Raw genomic sequence first — 20819 nt, 5'->3', positions numbered from 1 at the left:
TATTATTGGGTGCACCAAATGCATGTGCTAAAAGCTAGTAATGTGAAATAAGCTACTTAAAAACTATGGCACATTCGAATGACGTATTTATCAAACAAAATTACCCAATATATTGGTAAGTTTTTCATGCTTGAATAGTTTTTTTGGGGGTATTACGCACTTTCATTAAAGATAAAAGCAAACTCTTACCAGGACACTAATTTTCTTTGGCTAAAGTTGGTTTCTCTTTAAGCTGACATATAATATTCTGCATTTTTACATAATACCTTGCATTCACTTTACCAAAGCTTAATCTTGAAGTCAACATCATTTACTTATTCTTTATTATCAGCTACAAATCATCAGCGACATGAAAAGAATAATCACAAAATTCATTCAAGTGCATGGTAGCTACCTTCCATTTTCATACAAATTACGTAAACAATGCATAATTCAAACATATTTAACAAAAACACATTTTGTGTTTGTGATGTCATAATTATTTCCTTTGTGCAAGTTTTGATTCAACAACACTTAAATTGTTTTTACTTTTTTCAATCAACTCCTTCCTTCCCATTTCAGTTATGTCTGTTGCCGTTCTGTAAGCTTGGATTGCTTTTTTACAAAAATCCACGCTTTCATTCAGTCGATTTGTTTCCTCGTAAACAACACCAAGGTCGTTTAACAAACCTCCTAACACTTCATGCTTTGCTGAGTTTTCACCAAACTGTTTCTTCATCATTTCAAGTCCAAGTTTAATTGTTGATTCCTGGGACGAATAATCTCTGATTGAATGTTGACTCAATTCAATCCAGTACAAACACCACACTTGCTTCTCGCATTTAATATCTTCTTCCACGTTTTTAATATTTTGTATTTTGAGTCTCATCGTTCCCATCAGTGGGATCACATGATCACGAATTATTCGTTTGTTTCCAAGTTCTTGATTCGAATCCCATGTTTCCATCAAATCTTCGCGTGTCAGACTCAAACCCTTAACACAACTCCACACACCTTTCAACGCTTCATCTCCATCACGTTTGACATAAAGTTCAGACGCAACATCGTAAAATAAAATCGATTCCAAACATTTTCCCTCTAATCTCTTTTCACGTCCAGTTGTTGCCAAATCTTCCGCAGTTTTCCCACGACCTTCAAGCAACCTTGAAAGTTGGTTTTTTGTTTCATTTGCTTCAGAATATTTATGTTTTTTCAACAAATTCACGTAAGTTTGGATCAAAAAAGTTGAATCGATGTTTTCATCTGAAATAAAAACAATTTATTTAATTTAAACAAAAATAAACCCAACCTCCCACCATCACATACCCTGGCGGTCTATTCAAAGTGTCAGTGTTTCGGGGGAATTTTTTTTGGTGGCGCTAAAGAGTGGTAAACGTGTATTTTTTTAAAAGGGGGACATATTGGAAAAATAAATTTAAGATTTCGTACTTTTAATGTTTTACAATTTATCAGAAAAGGGATTTTGATTAGGTTTCGTAAAAAATCACAGAATATACACGTCAACGCCGTTATTTGTAGTCATGAAACAACAAATGTGCTGTAAAACCTATGTATGTTTTGTCACGATATACGTGATATTTGAAAGTCCTAAATGTTCATTTTTCCCGAACTTTCCCGATACAGTGGTATTTAATTATGAAATGTTGTATCCACTGTATAATCAACAGCTTTCTTCGAAGCATTTTACATTGCTTGCATTTCTGTTGAATGGTATTCCTACATTCCTCTTACATAACAATTTATTCATGTTTCAATACTAGTAGTTTTCAAAAAGGGGTGCTAGCAGTTTGTTCCTAAGGATTACCAACAACAGATAGTTTTTTCCAAATTGTTTTTATTACCTGTTTGCTGCTGTCGTCCCTGCATAACTTTTCCTGCATTTATCTGTTCATCACTTGAAAAAGGATCATGGGTTACATCATAAGGGGTGGTTGGATGCTGTTCAGTGCCTTGAAAGTGATTAAACAAAAATAAATCTAAGCTACACCCTTGGTGATGTTTTGTAATTTAAAAAAATATAACTTTGCCTATGTGTTATGTAAATCAATGGGCTTGTAATAAACAATGAAATTACCTGTTAGTTGTATTGCTCCCTGGATAATATTCCCAGTATATACTTGTTGACTATTTAATAGTTCAGTGAACCTTGGGCTATAGGGAGTAGTTGCAGGCTCTTCAATACCTTGAATAGGTTTTACAAAAATATATTTTCATACTTTTGTCATGTTAGTGTTAAGCAAGTTGGTGACTTTTTGAAATAACTACTTCCAAATGAGCTTGAGAATGTACAACCTTATTTATTCAATTGTGACGGTGTTCAAAAGTTAATATAAGCCGCCTTCGAATTTAAGCCACATGTAAATGTCATAGGCAACCTTAGGTACCCTATAACAATAATTGTCAACAAATCTGTCCATTGAAATTGTCGGGTACACTGATAACTGTGTTTGATAAAAAGTACTGGTAAGGCAGAGCAAGTTAAACATGAATTTTATTGAAACTCAGAGCCACAGCCACCCTCGAATATAAGCCGCCCTCGATTGAACGTCGCAGAAACAGTAGGTTAAAAAAATTTACAAGCTGTGGCTTACAATTAAGTAAATACGGTACAAGACTTCACAGATTTTCAAAAAAAATGAAAAGATTTAGGCCTAGGTAGGGTCACATAAAGATTCATGTGCAAAAAAACCCAAAGAAACAAAAGAACGTTAAATTTTGTCACATTTACTAATCAGTGTTTGTTTGCAAGAAAACTTACCGGAAAGTTGCATCAACACCATTGCAGCATCTGACTGCCTCGTAGAAATATCACTGCTTGTTTTGTATTCACCAAAGATTGTTGGGTTATTGGTAATTTCAACATGGTTTGCACTGAATTCTGTTTTTGGAAACATAATAAATGTTACATCATATCAATACAAAAAAAGATGGTGAACAGGGACTAAAAACTTCTTTCTATGTCAATACTCTTCGCGTAGTTTTTGATATTAACAAATTTGCTAGGATGGACTGATGGCCTCATTGCATGACACGAAAAAAAGACATGAGAAAAAGGTGTTGCACAAATGAATTAACACAAAGATTTTTTCGTGTCACAAAGTTGCAATGAATTCACTGCATATTTTTATATCATTTTGGAGAAAATTTCTTCCTTGCATTTCTGTGTGACTTTTGGCTTTAAGCTTAATAATTTCAAGTTAATACCTGTTTGTAAAGTTTGCACAGTATTCCGATGTTGCACAGTATTCTGATGTTTTAAGCTTAATAATTTTAAGTTAATACCTGTTTGTAAAGTTTGCACAGTATTCCGATGTTGTTGTGTTGGGTTAGCGGTAATCAAAGTACCATTTCTGGTTGGGACACTGGTGACAGTATTATAGGAACTTCCACCATTACAGAAAGTAGAATCTACACAAAAAAGAAATTTATGACTCTTCAAATATGTATACAATGACATGTGGATAGAAGTAGTTTCTATAATTTAAGCTTTACCAAAAATTAACTTGTAGATTAAGTGCTCTGATAAGGCTCACAAAAAAATATACATATCTAGCATGTGGATTAAATTGGCGATAAGGAACTTGAAAGTTAAGGCTTTTAATAATGCAGATTATTTTCTTTATTGTTCAGGGCATCGGATTTTTATTGCGTGTCAAACATCTTGAGAAAAATTGTCGTGCGTGTTGAATAGTAAAAATGCCGTATGTGGTAACTAACGTATGAGAACGACCAGGCTTATTTCCATTATAGGATTCTTGTACTTAAATAAGTTTAGAATACATGTTGAAATAGCAACAAAACAAAAGAATAACCTGCATGTTGTAGGCTGATATGTCTCATTAAATAGGTCCAATTGAACAAAAAACGGTACTTGTTTCGTAACAAAGCAACATGTTCTGCAACCATTGCACGTGTTTGGTAAATGGTTAGTTTTAAACATAACAGAACGTTAAAGCAAGTGTTGGCTGGTGTTTACATGGATTTTGTCTAAAATTTATTGCGGTTGCATTTATTTAGCCATCTAAAGAGACAAAATTAATTTGGATGAGGATCCCGGCATAGCAAACGATGATTGCATTAAGTTTTCAACACTACATAACTATTCAGGTAAATGCTGTTGTTTAATAGTGACTCAAAATACAAATTTCTCCCCAAATAGTTATTTGCAGTTTGCAATTAAATGACTTTGAACCACTTTGCCACCAGCATCTATATGCCAATCATTGAAAAAAGAAAACTAGTAAGATTGATGAGTGAATGCTGCAAGATTGGCATGACCGATAATTAAGTTATTAAAGTAATTCAATTTATGGTCTTTAAAGACAATGGCGTTGGTCTGTTCATGTTACTGAATATCGGTAACTCAACATTGTTTCACGCCGCCCATGTCGAAAAGTGGCTTTGCATGTCGAAAACTTAGAATGGCAAAAAAAGGCAAAAATTAAGCCTTAATTGTTCAATTCTTCTTTTACCACCAAGCCAAATTTCCAAGATTTTTTAAAATACCTGTTGTTGATGGAAGAAATTGCATAAGTTGTGGTTGCTGTGTTAAGTTGTTTGCAGTAAAGGCATCGTTTCCAGTCAAGAGATTTAAATTTTTGCCCACTGAAGTAAAACCTGCATTAAAACTTCAATAAAAAAACAATTCAAATTTAAAATCAAGATGGATCTTACACTTTAGAAAAATTACATAGCTGTATTTGCAGACAAACTTATAAGCTAATTTCCTTTTTTGGAATATTATCTGTGTCTGTGAACACAACAATAAAAAAACAAACAAGCACAGATCGAAATGAGCCAGTTTGCATATCTTGTTTATGCTGGCATGATTTTCAATGTTAACCAACTGTAAGGTCTAGCGTTGTTCAATTTGGCTTATGATACAAAATGTCCTTTCTGTACATATGGAAATGCAGCAATGTGAAATACCTGTTTGTGGTGGTAAAACATTACCATTAACTGAAGATTGATTTGCTGGCATGAAGTTTTCTGTAGCATTGCTGACAAAATTGTGGTATCTTTCAGGTTCACCTGTGTTCAAAGCAGTGTCTACATTTGAGAAGTAAATATTTAGAGGCAAAAGTACACAACAAACAAATATTTAGAGGCAAAGTAACACTACACAATAACTATTATACCGATTATGATAAGAAATACACTTGCATAACTATTATTTTAATGAAACTCGTATTGTAATGCAAAAAAGTAATGCAACCACTTATGATAATTGAGTTGCAGAAAGTGACATTTTTTGATCGACAGGCCTTATCCACACTGAACTACTACCCACAGGTTCCAGCTAAATGGACAGACTTACATGATTTAACACTGTCCCAACTTCACAATACTATTTTCAGCTTTTAAAATACCTGTTTGTTGCTTCTGTGGTATGGTTTGTGCACGTTGCTGTGCTGTAGTGATATGCAAAACATGACCATTCCCATTCAAAGGATGTTGAAGGCTTTTACCATTATTCAAGCAATCTAAACAATACAAGATCAAAAAAATATAATGGGAAAAACCTATACAACTGTATAATACAGTGTCCATTTTTTGGGGCAATGCAAACTATTTTCTGGGCCCTATCAATCAATGTATAATATACATATATGTATAAAAATGTTAAAACTAAGCTTTGTAAAAGTCTAAATACGTTACAATTATAGATCTCAGTAAAGTGTGAACTTAAGATCCTAGGCCAGTTACATTAATTAATGTATTAATACAAACAAATTGCCAGACGACCACATTTATTTTCCATCATCAAAAACATTTGTTTAGTTTTGTGAGTGGGTATTAAAAATATGAAAGAGTTAATTTATACTAAACATGTTTATTTTTTACATCGCCAAACAGAAGTCTTTGCCGCAAGCAGTCCTACCTTACCATTTAAAAGAAAATACATGATTTCTGTGTTGTCTTAGGTGGATGTTGAAGCTATTGTGGGTTGCACAGTATTTTTGCAACTTGATATCAGTATCTTTATACACTAGTCACGAAAATATGTGTTTATGTTGTTTGTACCTTCATAATGTTGCTGATTGAGTCTGGTGGCTGCATGTTCTTCCTTTGCACCATCCGTGTTAACCTCAGCTGATGTTGTGTTTCCTTAAATAAAAAAAAACGTATTGAAACATTACAAATTCCCTTGATCTAATGCTCCATATAGTTTGCTACCTGTATGTTGTTGTTCATCCAGTCCAGCAACAACAACATTATTAGAATAGCTTTATTTATTAATATATCCAATTGGATTTAACACACATGCCCTTAAATCCTTGATTAATATTATATGAACAAACAACTAGTCAGAATGCCAGAACTACTTCAGTCAATGTAATGATCATTATCACATTACAGTTACCATTGCAACAAAAGTGACATTAAAAGGAGCTTTTGAGGCTTGCTTGTGAAGATTTGTCACAAGTTCCTTTTCATAGAAAAACCAAACATAAATGGCTGACAGGTTGCTAGTCAGGTATTCCAATATCTTTTATATCCCCACCCAATACATGTCAACCTCTCACACCCACCAGTTTAAGAACCCCTACATTAATGAATGTATCCACAAAAAGAAAGATTATATAACTATTGATGTTACATACCTGAAACTTCATTAGGATTAGTACAATATTGCTCCAAACACTTTAACATTGCGCCAATTGCTTTATAGGCAGAAATAGTGGGCATAGCTTCAAGTTTTTCTAAGATCAAATTGTAAAAGGTAGAAAACGTTTGTAGAGTTTGAGTGGTTTTTGATTCCACAGATTGTCGGCTTTTTTTGTTTTGCTGATTTTCCTGGAAGAAATGAAATTTGCAAAACAATTTCCTTAATAAACTTAAACCATAATACCCCACAATCTTGGTATGAAGCTGTTCGTTTTTTACCAATCACAAAAGGGTCAAAAGAGGATGAAGTACTTTCTTCCTCCAAAACATCACTTGTATCTACTTAAATGAAACATGAATAAAAACATATTTTTTGACAAAGAATATCACGAATTTTAACTACTGTTATTACTACCTGTTTTCTGTGACCAAGTGTTGTGTGCAGTACAATTGGCAACCATTCTGCACAACAAGATTACAGTTTTGAATCACTGATTGACATACAATACTAAGGTAAACCAATCAGCTATAATTTTTGTGTAAATCACTATAAATGCCAGTTTGCTGTATTAATTACAAGAGTAACACAAAGATAAACCATTTCACTTGCATATAAAAGACCAATAAGCATGGTTTGTTTACAAACTTCAGAATTATATATTTTCTTACAGGTGCATGTGAATCCCACACCGACTACAACCACTACCCTCTCACTCACAGTTTAGGTCTTAAATGATCGTGCAAGAAGTGGAGATCCTTATAATGCTCCCAATTAGATTCATTTGTGGTCCCTTCATCATTTTGAAAGCTGTCCAACTTCGTTTTCTCTTTCTTAAATCGATCACGCAAACTTTTCCATCTTCTTTCACACACATCCACTAAAATTTTAAATAATTATAAATGACTTGTATTTTGTGTGTAAGCTGCAGACAGATGGCCACTGTTTTGACCTAAAAGGTCTCCTCAGTGCAGCTGGTGTGACTTGTATTTTATTTGAATTTGGGTATATCCAGAGCCAGGGGTCGGACCTCAACCATTGTGAAATGGTTTTGTAGCATGATGAATTATGTTCGTTCTTATGTTCGAAAAAAAAAACAGCAAATGTAACTTGCACCTTTTGTTTGAAAAGATTGTATTTTCTGATGACCCGACCTCATCTAACTAACTGTAACTCACTCAGACTAACAGAAGTAGCAGTTATATACTCGCTCAGTCAATAACGCGTCTGGAACAATTTGATTTATGACGCTTAATATCACAGGCATCTTTCTATTCAAAGTCTCTTTACAGAGTTAATTTATTAGCCATGCATAGCAAATTAGCAAAAAAAAACAAAAAACGTTACAATAGCACCAATCACCAGTCAATTGTCCAAACATGGGAAACAGGACTTATGAATAGTTATGAGCAAAATTCTCTACCTAATCACAATGATGGAAAAAGTACTTTCACAAATTTAAGTATTTCCGCCGGTAACTAACTTTGCTTGTAACTAATTATGACTCAAAGCCTGGTCGTTCGTGCAGGCAATGTCAGAAAATACAACCTTCCTAAACACAAGGTGTAGGCCTATATTTGTTGTTTTTTTTACAGGAGGAATGATCAATTTAGTATTTATGTCACATTAACTTTTGTGGTGTATTTATTTAAGGTAGATGCACAAAAACTGTCCACCAAGTAGGTCGTGTATGAGATTCACAAGTAAGTCTAAGCAACATAGGCATCCGAAATGGCCTAGAGTAATTTCTCTAACTTAAAAAACAAAAAACGTAAACTCCTCAAATACATTCAAAACTCTTTGTTTTAAAAATCCTGGATAACCCTGTTCAGGTTTACCTCTTTGACCAAGCTTTTGGCTGATTTCTGTCCATTTGTCTTGTTTACTTTTGACGCTTCTGTATTGTTTTTGCTTGCAATCATACAAACATGGTGAATCTTTGACTAGTTTTATAAGTTCTTTATTAAAGTCCATTATAACATTGACCTGATATACCTTGAAAACAGATATCCACTATTGAAACAATGCTTATATGCCCTTTAAATTAGGTTTACTTTTAAAAGCACACCTTATAAATCAATGAGAATTACAACATGTCACAAGATTTAAGTTGCTAATTACTAAACATATCATAAGCTGTATTTCCATTACCATACAATGACCTGTATAAGTAGGGATGGTTAGGGCTTCTGGGCAGATAGGGTATATATAAATATAACACTAATTCCAAACTCTGACAAACCTGGTATTTAGAAAAAGCGCCACAACCTTGCTCTATAACTCAAAAACTTATTTTGCTTTGGTCACAAATACCTGAACTGACACTGCTACCAATGGAAACGGAAGTGCTAGTGTAGGCCTAAGCCAAACGACCAAATGAACATAAGCGCATTATGAATGAACCGAAACCAATTTTCTTTAGATGTTAGAAACGACGCGTTCCGTTAGGTCTTGCGAAATCAAGCCCACATCCTATAGCTGCGTGATGACTATCCCCATTTCGCTATGTCAACAAAAGGCACATCGACCTGAAACAACCTTTGCACATAGGCCAATATCATGGCGCTAAGCACTTTGCATGTTTGTTTCTCGCTTGGTGCCCAACTCGCCCTGGCTTTTTGTTTCTGCTTCACAGTCAGTCACCCACATTGTCTCTGAAGTTAAAGCTCAGACCAATTGTGAATGGATGAAACAAAAACGATTATCTGAGAAAAAGCATTTGATGATGCCCTTTACTACACAAACCACTGTGTGACGTAACAATCGGAATTTCCCTCAACGCTACTTGTGAACTGGGAATGGATTTCGCCAGCGCTGCTCGGCGGCGCAAGACGGCGGCGCAAGACGGCGGCGCAAGACGGCAGCGCTAGTCGGCAACGTTAGACGGCAGCGCAAAACGTAAGCGTTTGGAGCCTCGATTCGCCATATATAAGGTAGATCGAAGGCTGCCCCAGCAATTTGAAACGAGTCACTTCAGAAAGTACAGGACAGATGCAGAAAATTCGTGTTACCACAACAACTTGCTGTTTGAGATATTCCTGATCAGTATACTATATATTGCTTCGGTGATACAGTGTATTTAAGTTAGTAGCGCCATTTGTAGCTGAAGTGTAAAGGATATTAGATTACAACGAAAATGTGAGCTTATAAATTCGGAACCGAATTTGGCCCAAAAATCCTGGCCAGTCTTTATTATCCCGCCGTAGTGCATCACGTTGGTCACCATTCCAACAACCCAGATTATAAAGCACATATGTTCGAGAGTGTTTCATTTGTTATAGGGCATGGCTTGTTGTCAAAAGTTACGGTTTGACGTTGTTTATGAATCATGTTTTAAGTTCCACGGCCGGTGTGGGATTTAAGTTCAAGGCGACAGAAGTATGTTTAGATGACGTTGGCTATAAAGTCACGTGGTTTACGAGGGCTCGATTAAACTTTTATTCATTGTCTGGAGGTCGAACAATGCAGCATTATTTCTAAATGTTAAGCAAGTCACGGTGTTTCAAAATCACTTCACACGAAACTTTTTACCTCTTAAAGCCAGCTATGATTCCTTCCAGATACAACAAGTAAAACTTTGATTTTTTTCAGACTTTTATTTGTTGAACTGCTCGAACAGTATGCCTGTAGACATTTATTACGTCACTCGCGGCCGAGAAACCTATCTGGTTGTGGACGTCAGAGACGAACGTGGAAGTCTGATCTTCAGATACGAGGAGTTGCGCGCCTTCGTCGAACTTACAACATACGCTGGGAATCCCCTTATACACCCAGAATCTGATGTGAACACTGACGATGATGCCTAACATGGCAACAGTTCCTCCACTAAACCAACAAACTTCATATGCAAACTTTGTCAACAGTTCTTCCAGCTTTTTACTCATAATCACTATTGTAAAACTGTAACGTTAACCAAAAAGCTATGCCCTTCGATGTAAATTTTTTTACGTGAGCTGTTGTGCCTTCTTTGAATCCTGATACATTTTTGAGGCACTTACAACTTGACGCTGATATTGAATTGACGTAACTTTTATTCGCGAACCTAATGTAACTGTTGTCCTTATAAAATTCATTACATTTGTTTTTTATCACCACACCGTGCATAGTGGATCGTTTTCCGCATGATGTCGCTGCTGCACTGGAACGGAGCTGTTACACCGAATGCGTCGTATTTTAAATCAGCGTTTTCGGACATGTTTGTTGTAAATACCGTTCAAACTATAATAGTCAGCAACGCAACACACGAAGGTATTTCGAAAACCAGCATCCTCCATTCACCGTATATATCAACATGCAAGTGTCGTAATTCGCCGTCTTCCAACATATCCTGAAAAAAAACATCTTACATAACGACATCAAAACTTTATTGTACGTATGATGCATTATCGTTGTAACATAACCTTGAGGAAGTCTCACCGTATGGTGGACGAATCGTTAATGGCAATAAAATCTCTCAACTGGGCAATGTTCGGTAACAATACCATGTGTTCGTTAACAATGCTCCATGTTTGGAAACAATGGTCAGTTTTAGCATATTGGTGGCAAACCTTCAAAAAATTAAAACTGAGAAGATCGGTGTTGAAGAAGCGGGATTTGTATAACGGATATGTTAGGCTCCATAAATTCACAATTATTGTGTAGAAGAATATATACAGTAGTAGTTTAATTTATGGACTTTGGTTAATAACAATAGAGTTGGCATGTTTGTGGTACTGCATACCGGTAACGCGGTAACTAAACACTTCTTTACACCGCCTGTGTCGAACAGTGGCGTCAAATTTTGAACACTTAGAATGGTGAAAAAGGCAAAAATCGATGCCCGGATTATAAGAATCAAACAAATTAATGTTAATATTCAACCATCATTGCATAATATAATGCAGTAGGCTAATGTTTCAGCAACTTTTCCTGGAAAGTCGGAGCGAGATTTGAATGGCATGATTGCCCAACTGCACAGGTTTCCCTACGTATATATGAAGGTTGCCTGACAAGTTGTGCGCTTGCACATCAGTGTACTTTGGCCACAATATACCCCGTGAAACCACTGAGAGCTCAGTTGGCAGAGCGTTGGGCCTGGTTAGCCCAGGGTCGTGAGTTTAAACCTCACCGAGAGCTTGTTTATCACGCATTGACAGGATTGGTTAGGGTTTTAGTTATTTATGTGCATTTTGCCGGTTTACACACAGCGGTACACTGATGCCTCTTGCTGGAAGACGAGGGTTTTTTCAACAGGAAACTGCAACAAATCGCGCCACGGAGATGGACTTTACGTTCATAGAAACTGCGGTTCCAATGCATATCCTTGCAAAGGATAATTGAAGTTGCTTTTTTCGAGGGTGGAGGAGAAGGTGAAAATGGTATTGTACGAAATGGACACAAAATTTTCACTGGAGAACAAAACGCAATGTATGTTTGATAGCTCAGTAGGCTATAGACCGCGTTTCTTCGCTGATTTTTCTCAGGGTTAAAAAAACGTAGCAGCGAAAAACTGCAATAATTCTGTGCCTGGCATGTTTCTGAAAAGCTAACACAACTTCTTGCAGATTTAGTTTGAATTTTCGTTACAAAGAGGCATGTTACTTCATCTACGGTGATTGCGACAGGATGCTTTCGATCAACACTAAGACTGGGTGTCATAGATAATAAACAAAAGCCTTTTCCGTAATGTTTTCGGCCAAAATCCCGTCGAAGAATGAACAAAAATGACAATGGGCTCCGCGCGCTGCCTAACTTTTTTTCGCGAGCTTCTTAACCCATGATGACGCTTCAACGCTGAGGACATAACACTGAAATAAGACGGTTGCAATCGTAATGTATATCTCAGATATTGGCAAACTTGTGGCCCACAGCGAAGACTATGCCTGGTTCGTTTTTTTGTTAATTTGGCGCGCCAGGGCTTGGTATCAATTATTGTCATTCGGAAAATTCTCCATGCTGCAGTTGAATGTTTTTTTATTGTTTTTCGGTTACAGTGTTTAAATTTTCATTAAATAATGTAGTTGGGTTTATTCATTAAACTGCATTCTTTTGTTTCTCTTATGCGGTCTGTTGGCCTATCTGTCGATTTTTCGATTATTTTTGGCCGCGAGTTGATAATTCTACACACTTGCATACGCCAGGAGTTAACTTTGTGACCTTTCAATAGTTGATTACCCTGGTACGACGTAGGATTGGCGCTTTCGTCTACAGTCTCCAAAAAATATAGACAAGCTACAGTCGACACAATTCGCCGAATATACTAGTTGTCACCTAAATTGGTGCCTGTTCTGATTGGAACGCTTGCTGAATTACCTTTAAAATACAAATGTTAAATAGAAAACTACGAACAGCGAGCATTTAACATTGACAATTCAGAGAATATTTTGTCATTGGTGGCAATGTTACAGAAGAAATTGAACAGAGCGAAAGTCGTGTTTTCCAAAAATCTTTAACCACTGAGACGCGGAATAACATGCAAAAAAATACTTTGGAACTCAAAACCCAGGCAAGTACAGATGCAGCAAAACTTGATTGTTAAATGTCATTTTGTGTTAAATTGTGCAATTTGATTAGTTCGCGTACGTGCGCATATGTTATTTTGGGTTGATCACTTCGCTCACTCCGACATATCGGCTAATCTCTGACATATGTGCAATTCGGCTTTGGGTTTTAATTTCACATCGACATTTTTATTAATCCTGTCGAATTCATTATTTTGTGTAATCTCAATAACCGTATATATATCGATGGCCGTAAGCCACAGAAGGAATATAGAGAACTGAGCGAAAAGGCCCAAGTTATACGCGCTCTGTAAGAAAAACCGTGGGGAGAAGGCTGCATTGAGTGCTTACGCGTAGTTATCTAAGGTATGTGTTGTCGTTTGTTTTTGCGCTAATTAAAAGTTCGTAAAGGTAACCCGTGCGGGTGTTTTTTTTTAAAAGTCATAGGAGTCAGATACACGGCGTGTTTTCTCTCTGCAAACCCGGGTACCTGCACAGAAAATTACTCATCCGTAACATGTAAACAGTGACGTCATGAGCCATTGTGGTTTAGTGACGTTTGCAGTTGTAAAACAAGAACGTGCAACTGTTGTACAAAAAAAAAAGCTTGTCACTGCAAATCAAGTTTTACTGTGCTGCGTTTTGGCCATTTATTGTTGTGCAAATTATACTTTTGTAAAATAAATTGACTTCAATTAAGGAATTATAGCAAGGACCAGCAGTAGAAATAGAAACATGGAAATTTCTCCTTTCTCTCACCCCAGCGAATCTCACTAACTCTGCACTGCTGTTATCTCAAATGTATGCTCGATTTATCGTACTGATTCAATCCACAATATATTCACCAAAAAAGTCTCAAGATGTGTAATAAGTTTTTTGAAACGTTTCAGGACCTTCTGGTGCAAACTGCAAATATGGTGCTGGATGTCAAAATCCCAAAATGAGAAAATTGGCTTGTTAGAACGTAAACACTGGAACTTACTAGAATATAATTGACCATGTCCTCAAACCTTTGTCAGGTATTTGTTTAACCAACACAACCAAGATTTGTATCAATTAGTCCGAAGCAAAAGGCCTCTGATTGATATCAGTAGATTTATCACAAAAATCTTCAACAGTTTCCCATTCCAAAAAGTTGGGTTGATATATGCAGTACCCATGATGGAAATGCATTCTTTTAATCAACATGCATTCGTAGCGGAATCAACTATAGTAACCAGTTGTAATTTGAACTATTGGTTGCATAGCATACAGAAAAGTTTTTTACCTTGCACATGTGGAATGGTTGGTAAGGTTATTCTGCCCTGAAAGGGTTGGGCACACTTTTCTATTACCAGACGGGAAATAATCAAAAATTTGGCATGCAGCTTTTGTAACCATTATAAAGCGGACAATTACAGGTAAACTATAACCTATTTACAACAATGCTTTAAAATGTGGCCTAGGTAAGTGACGTGTACAAAAATTACATCAAACTGCAGTATAAACCTTGTTTGTAAAGTGTCTCATTTGTACAAACTCCTAGCAGAACAGATACAAAGACATAATGTGCCACATTTGGTCCTTAGCAGGAGGTTAGCCATTGTATTGTATTACTTTGCACAGTTTTTAGGACCTATATGGGTATTAGATAGGAGAAATCCTGTGTTCAAGGCCCTCGGCTGTAATGCACCTAGCGACTGTTCCGCTTGTTTCCCAATGACCGTTGATGGGTCTTGTGACTTACATAGGGACCTGGAATTCTTCAAAGTTGAAAAAAAAAAAATTGCTCCTGGATGAGACTGTACAGAGCAAGGACTTTTTGGGCCTCCTGGAAGATCATATGACCAACAGGGGGGTATACCCAGCCCTTGGGGGAGGGCATTGACACTTTTTCAGCAACTAAATTTGATGCCATCGCATAGAGAAGAGTTGGAACTTACAAAAAAATGCAAATGAGTGGGTAGTTGAACGATTCATTTTTCTGCAAAATCCAGTTCCATTTTTGCTTGCTCTTTTAACCAAAATATTGAGTAACCAGGGGGGCAAATGGCCCTAGGGGGGTGGCTAAACCATTTTTTCGGAGACTAATTTTGATCAAAATTTGTAGATATGAAATGGATCTTTCATAAAATCACAAATGATTGGACACTTAAACGATTCATTTTGCCACAAACACAGCCTGATTTTTTTGCTCCATTTTCAACATAAATTTCAGCAGCACCCACCAGCAAGTTACTACCTAATTGGAATAGCTCAAAACCACACTAAAACTGCCCCAAACACCTTAAAATTCGCCATGACAACAGCACGCACATGTGCGCCCATTCAACCGTAAATTTAACTTAATTGCGTCACTGCTTTGCTTGGTGATGCATGACTTTGCATTGTGACACAGGTCTACACGGTGGGCATTTCCCAGCACCAAAACTAATTTTCATAGAAATACCAATATGCGTCCTTCAATAGAAGGTCAATGGACCAGATTCCCAATTGGCCTAAGCCGCAAAGTATATGGGACATTCACCTATCACAATGTGAAGTTTCACACCTGGTTGATCATCGATCCCAGAGTTATGGCTGTTTTTGCCAACACCCCCTAAACAACAGAAAATGGCCTTATCAGCAGGGCTACAAGCAGTACAGCTAATAGGCAGAAAATGATGCCACCGACCTTAAGCGGTTCACATAAATTACACCGAAACATCATGCACCAGTCATGGCAACACCCATTTGTATGCACACATGCTCAATGACACAACAAAAGTTTCAATTAATCAATATTCGAGGCTAATTAGTCACATGCATAATGGTAAGAAATCATGGCTATCTCCAAAGCATGAAAATGACATGAAAAAAGTGCTGTTAAGTGGCCCACAAGACCTTGCAAAGTGTTTTGTATTGAAATTTAATGGCCCAAACACAAATAGGAACTACTGTACATGTCAACAAGTGCAGTACATACAGGAAATACATTGTTGGTTGCGGCAGTTTCAGCAGTGGGTTTATTGGAATCCTTTCGTCTGAAGTATCACCCACCGGCATTGGACCACTTCTTTCTGTGGCAATAAATACAGTACTTAGGCCACAAAATAATTATATTTCATGTATTATGACTAAACAAGATGAAAAAGCCTTTAATTCAAGATTTTGCAAAATAGGTCAACAAAAGAATGGATGCTGTGAAAGACAGCACATGCAACAAATGCCATGACGAATGAACAATACATTGCAAAAACTATGTGTTATAAATGACTCAAAATGTGTTGCGGAATGACAATAGAGGAAATGCATGCATTTTAAGCTATATTTCAAGTTGTTTGAAAGCTGAAAGTCAAGCAACAGACCCCATACTTTATGTACATTAGGGCATTGAAAAAATTCATTTTTGTCACTAGGTGGCGACTGATGACTGGAGCTGGTTTAAAATCCTCCTATGATGTTTAACTTACATAAATAAACATATTTCAGTGTAAATTTAATGTCTATTTCACCATTTAAAAAATTTGACATTTCGCCTTAAGGACCTATATGGGTATTAGATAGGAGAAATCCTGTGTTCAAGGCCCTCGGCTGTAATGCACCTAGCGACTGTTCCGCTTGTTTCCCAATGACCGTTGATGGGTCTTGTGACTTACATAGGGACCTGGAATTCTTCAAAGTTGAAAAAAAAAAAATTGCTCCTGGATGAGACTGTACAGAGCAAGGACTTTTTGGGCCTCCTGGAAGATCATATGACCAACAGGGGGGTATACCCAGCCCTTGGGGGAGGGCATTGACACTTTTTCAGCAACTAAATTTGATGCCATCGCATAGAGAAGAGTTGGAACTTACAAAAAAATGCAAATGAGTGGGTAGTTGAACGATTCATTTTTCTGCAAAATCCAGTTCCATTTTTGCTTGCTCTTTTAACCAAAATATTGAGTAACCAGGGGGGCAAATGGCCCTAGGGGGGTGGCTAAACCATTTTTTCGGAGACTAATTTTGATCAAAATTTGTAGATATGAAATGGATCTTTCATAAAATCACAAATGATTGGACACTTAAACGATTCATTTTGCCACAAACACAGCCTGATTTTTTTGCTCCATTTTCAACATAAATTTCAGCAGCACCCACCAGCAAGTTACTACCTAATTGGAATAGCTCAAAACCACACTAAAACTGCCCCAAACACCTTAAAATTCGCCATGACAACAGCACGCACATGTGCGCCCATTCAACCGTAAATTTAACTTAATTGCGTCACTGCTTTGCTTGGTGATGCATGACTTTGCATTGTGACACAGGTCTACACGGTGGGCATTTCCCAGCACCAAAACTAATTTTCATAGAAATACCAATATGCGTCCTTCAATAGAAGGTCAATGGACCAGATTCCCAATTGGCCTAAGCCGCAAAGTATATGGGACATTCACCTATCACAATGTGAAGTTTCACACCTGGTTGATCATCGATCCCAGAGTTATGGCTGTTTTTGCCAACACCCCCTAAACAACAGAAAATGGCCTTATCAGCAGGGCTACAAGCAGTACAGCTAATAGGCAGAAAATGATGCCACCGACCTTAAGCGGTTCACATAAATTACACCGAAACATCATGCACCAGTCATGGCAACACCCATTTGTATGCACACATGCTCAATGACACAACAAAAGTTTCAATTAATCAATATTCGAGGCTAATTAGTCACATGCATAATGGTAAGAAATCATGGCTATCTCCAAAGCATGAAAATGACATGAAAAAAGTGCTGTTAAGTGGCCCACAAGACCTTGCAAAGTGTTTTGTATTGAAATTTAATGGCCCAAACACAAATAGGAACTACTGTACATGTCAACAAGTGCAGTACATACAGGAAATACATTGTTGGTTGCGGCAGTTTCAGCAGTGGGTTTATTGGAATCCTTTCGTCTGAAGTATCACCCACCGGCATTGGACCACTTCTTTCTGTGGCAATAAATACAGTACTTAGGCCACAAAATAATTATATTTCATGTATTATGACTAAACAAGATGAAAAAGCCTTTAATTCAAGATTTTGCAAAATAGGTCAACAAAAGAATGGATGCTGTGAAAGACAGCACATGCAACAAATGCCATGACGAATGAACAATACATTGCAAAAACTATGTGTTATAAATGACTCAAAATGTGTTGCGGAATGACAATAGAGGAAATGCATGCATTTTAAGCTATATTTCAAGTTGTTTGAAAGCTGAAAGTCAAGCAACAGACCCCATACTTTATGTACATTAGGGCATTGAAAAAATTCATTTTTGTCACTAGGTGGCGACTGATGACTGGAGCTGGTTTAAAATCCTCCTATGATGTTTAACTTACATAAATAAACATATTTCAGTGTAAATTTAATGTCTATTTCACCATTTAAAAAATTTGACATTTCGCCTTAAGGACCTATATGGGTATTAGATAGGAGAAATCCTGTGTTCAAGGCCCTCGGCTGTAATGCACCTAGCGACTGTTCCGCTTGTTTCCCAATGACCGTTGATGGGTCTTGTGACTTACATAGGGACCTGGAATTCTTCAAAGTTGAAAAAAAAAAAATTGCTCCTGGATGAGACTGTACAGAGCAAGGACTTTTTGGGCCTCCTGGAAGATCATATGACCAACAGGGGGGTATACCCAGCCCTTGGGGGAGGGCATTGACACTTTTTCAGCAACTAAATTTGATGCCATCGCATAGAGAAGAGTTGGAACTTACAAAAAAATGCAAATGAGTGGGTAGTTGAACGATTCATTTTTCTGCAAAATCCAGTTCCATTTTTGCTTGCTCTTTTAACCAAAATATTGAGTAACCAGGGGGGCAAATGGCCCTAGGGGGGTGGCTAAACCATTTTTTCGGAGACTAATTTTGATCAAAATTTGTAGATATGAAATGGATCTTTCATAAAATCACAAATGATTGGACACTTAAACGATTCATTTTGCCACAAACACAGCCTGATTTTTTTGCTCCATTTTCAACATAAATTTCAGCAGCACCCACCAGCAAGTTACTACCTAATTGGAATAGCTCAAAACCACACTAAAACTGCCCCAAACACCTTAAAATTCGCCATGACAACAGCACGCACATGTGCGCCCATTCAACCGTAAATTTAACTTAATTGCGTCACTGCTTTGCTTGGTGATGCATGACTTTGCATTGTGACACAGGTCTACACGGTGGGCATTTCCCAGCACCAAAACTAATTTTCATAGAAATACCAATATGCGTCCTTCAATAGAAGGTCAATGGACCAGATTCCCAATTGGCCTAAGCCGCAAAGTATATGGGACATTCACCTATCACAATGTGAAGTTTCACACCTGGTTGATCATCGATCCCAGAGTTATGGCTGTTTTTGCCAACACCCCCTAAACAACAGAAAATGGCCTTATCAGCAGGGCTACAAGCAGTACAGCTAATAGGCAGAAAATGATGCCACCGACCTTAAGCGGTTCACATAAATTACACCGAAACATCATGCACCAGTCATGGCAACACCCATTTGTATGCACACATGCTCAATGACACAACAAAAGTTTCAATTAATCAATATTCGAGGCTAATTAGTCACATGCATAATGGTAAGAAATCATGGCTATCTCCAAAGCATGAAAATGACATGAAAAAAGTGCTGTTAAGTGGCCCACAAGACCTTGCAAAGTGTTTTGTATTGAAATTTAATGGCCCAAACACAAATAGGAACTACTGTACATGTCAACAAGTGCAGTACATACAGGAAATACATTGTTGGTTGCGGCAGTTTCAGCAGTGGGTTTATTGGAATCCTTTCGTCTGAAGTATCACCCACCGGCATTGGACCACTTCTTTCTGTGGCAATAAATACAGTACTTAGGCCACAAAATAATTATATTTCATGTATTATGACTAAACAAGATGAAAAAGCCTTTAATTCAAGATTTTGCAAAATAGGTCAACAAAAGAATGGATGCTGTGAAAGACAGCACATGCAACAAATGCCATGACGAATGAACAATACATTGCAAAAACTATGTGTTATAAATGACTCAAAATGTGTTGCGGAATGACAATAGAGGAAATGCATGCATTTTAAGCTATATTTCAAGTTGTTTGAAAGCTGAAAGTCAAGCAACAGACCCCATACTTTATGTACATTAGGGCATTGAAAAAATTCATTTTTGTCACTAGGTGGCGACTGATGACTGGAGCTGGTTTAAAATCCTCCTATGATGTTTAACTTACATAAATAAACATATTTCAGTGTAAATTTAATGTCTATTTCACCATTTAAAAAATTTGACATTTCGCCTTAAGGACCTATATGGGTATTAGATAGGAGAAATCCTGTGTTCAAGGCCCTCGGCTGTAATGCACCTAGCGACTGTTCCGCTTGTTTCCCAATGACCGTTGATGGGTCTTGTGACTTACATAGGGACCTGGAATTCTTCAAAGTTGAAAAAAAAAAAATTGCTCCTGGATGAGACTGTACAGAGCAAGGACTTTTTGGGCCTCCTGGAAGATCATATGACCAACAGGGGGGTATACCCAGCCCTTGGGGGAGGGCATTGACACTTTTTCAGCAACTAAATTTGATGCCATCGCATAGAGAAGAGTTGGAACTTACAAAAAAATGCAAATGAGTGGGTAGTTGAACGATTCATTTTTCTGCAAAATCCAGTTCCATTTTTGCTTGCTCTTTTAACCAAAATATTGAGTAACCAGGGGGGCAAATGGCCCTAGGGGGGTGGCTAAACCATTTTTT

General features: G+C 37.1%; 1 protein-coding gene across 1 annotated transcript; it reads right to left on the bottom strand.

Moving 5' to 3' along the window:
* Nucleotides 1–5203: 5203 nt before the first annotated feature.
* LOC145889750 (uncharacterized) lies at nt 5204–8540 on the bottom strand. The gene is made up of 7 exons (XM_082980771.1): nt 8446–8540; nt 7328–7487; nt 7025–7071; nt 6854–6951; nt 6606–6798; nt 6025–6108; nt 5204–5483 (listed from the first exon to the last, which is right to left on the bottom strand). Exons 3-7 carry the CDS (start codon nt 7068–7070, stop codon nt 5323–5325), a joined length of 582 nt encoding a protein of 193 aa, XP_082836897.1. The 5' UTR covers nt 7071; nt 7328–7487; nt 8446–8540; the 3' UTR covers nt 5204–5322.
* Nucleotides 8541–20819: the final 12279 nt, after the last annotated feature.

The sequence above is a fragment of the Ascidia mentula genome, chromosome 2 (genome assembly GCF_947561715.1).
Source record: "Ascidia mentula chromosome 2, kaAscMent1.1, whole genome shotgun sequence".
In the NCBI taxonomy this organism is placed as follows: Eukaryota; Metazoa; Chordata; class Ascidiacea; order Phlebobranchia; family Ascidiidae; genus Ascidia; species Ascidia mentula.
This window is presented reverse-complemented; position numbering and strand designations above follow the sequence as displayed.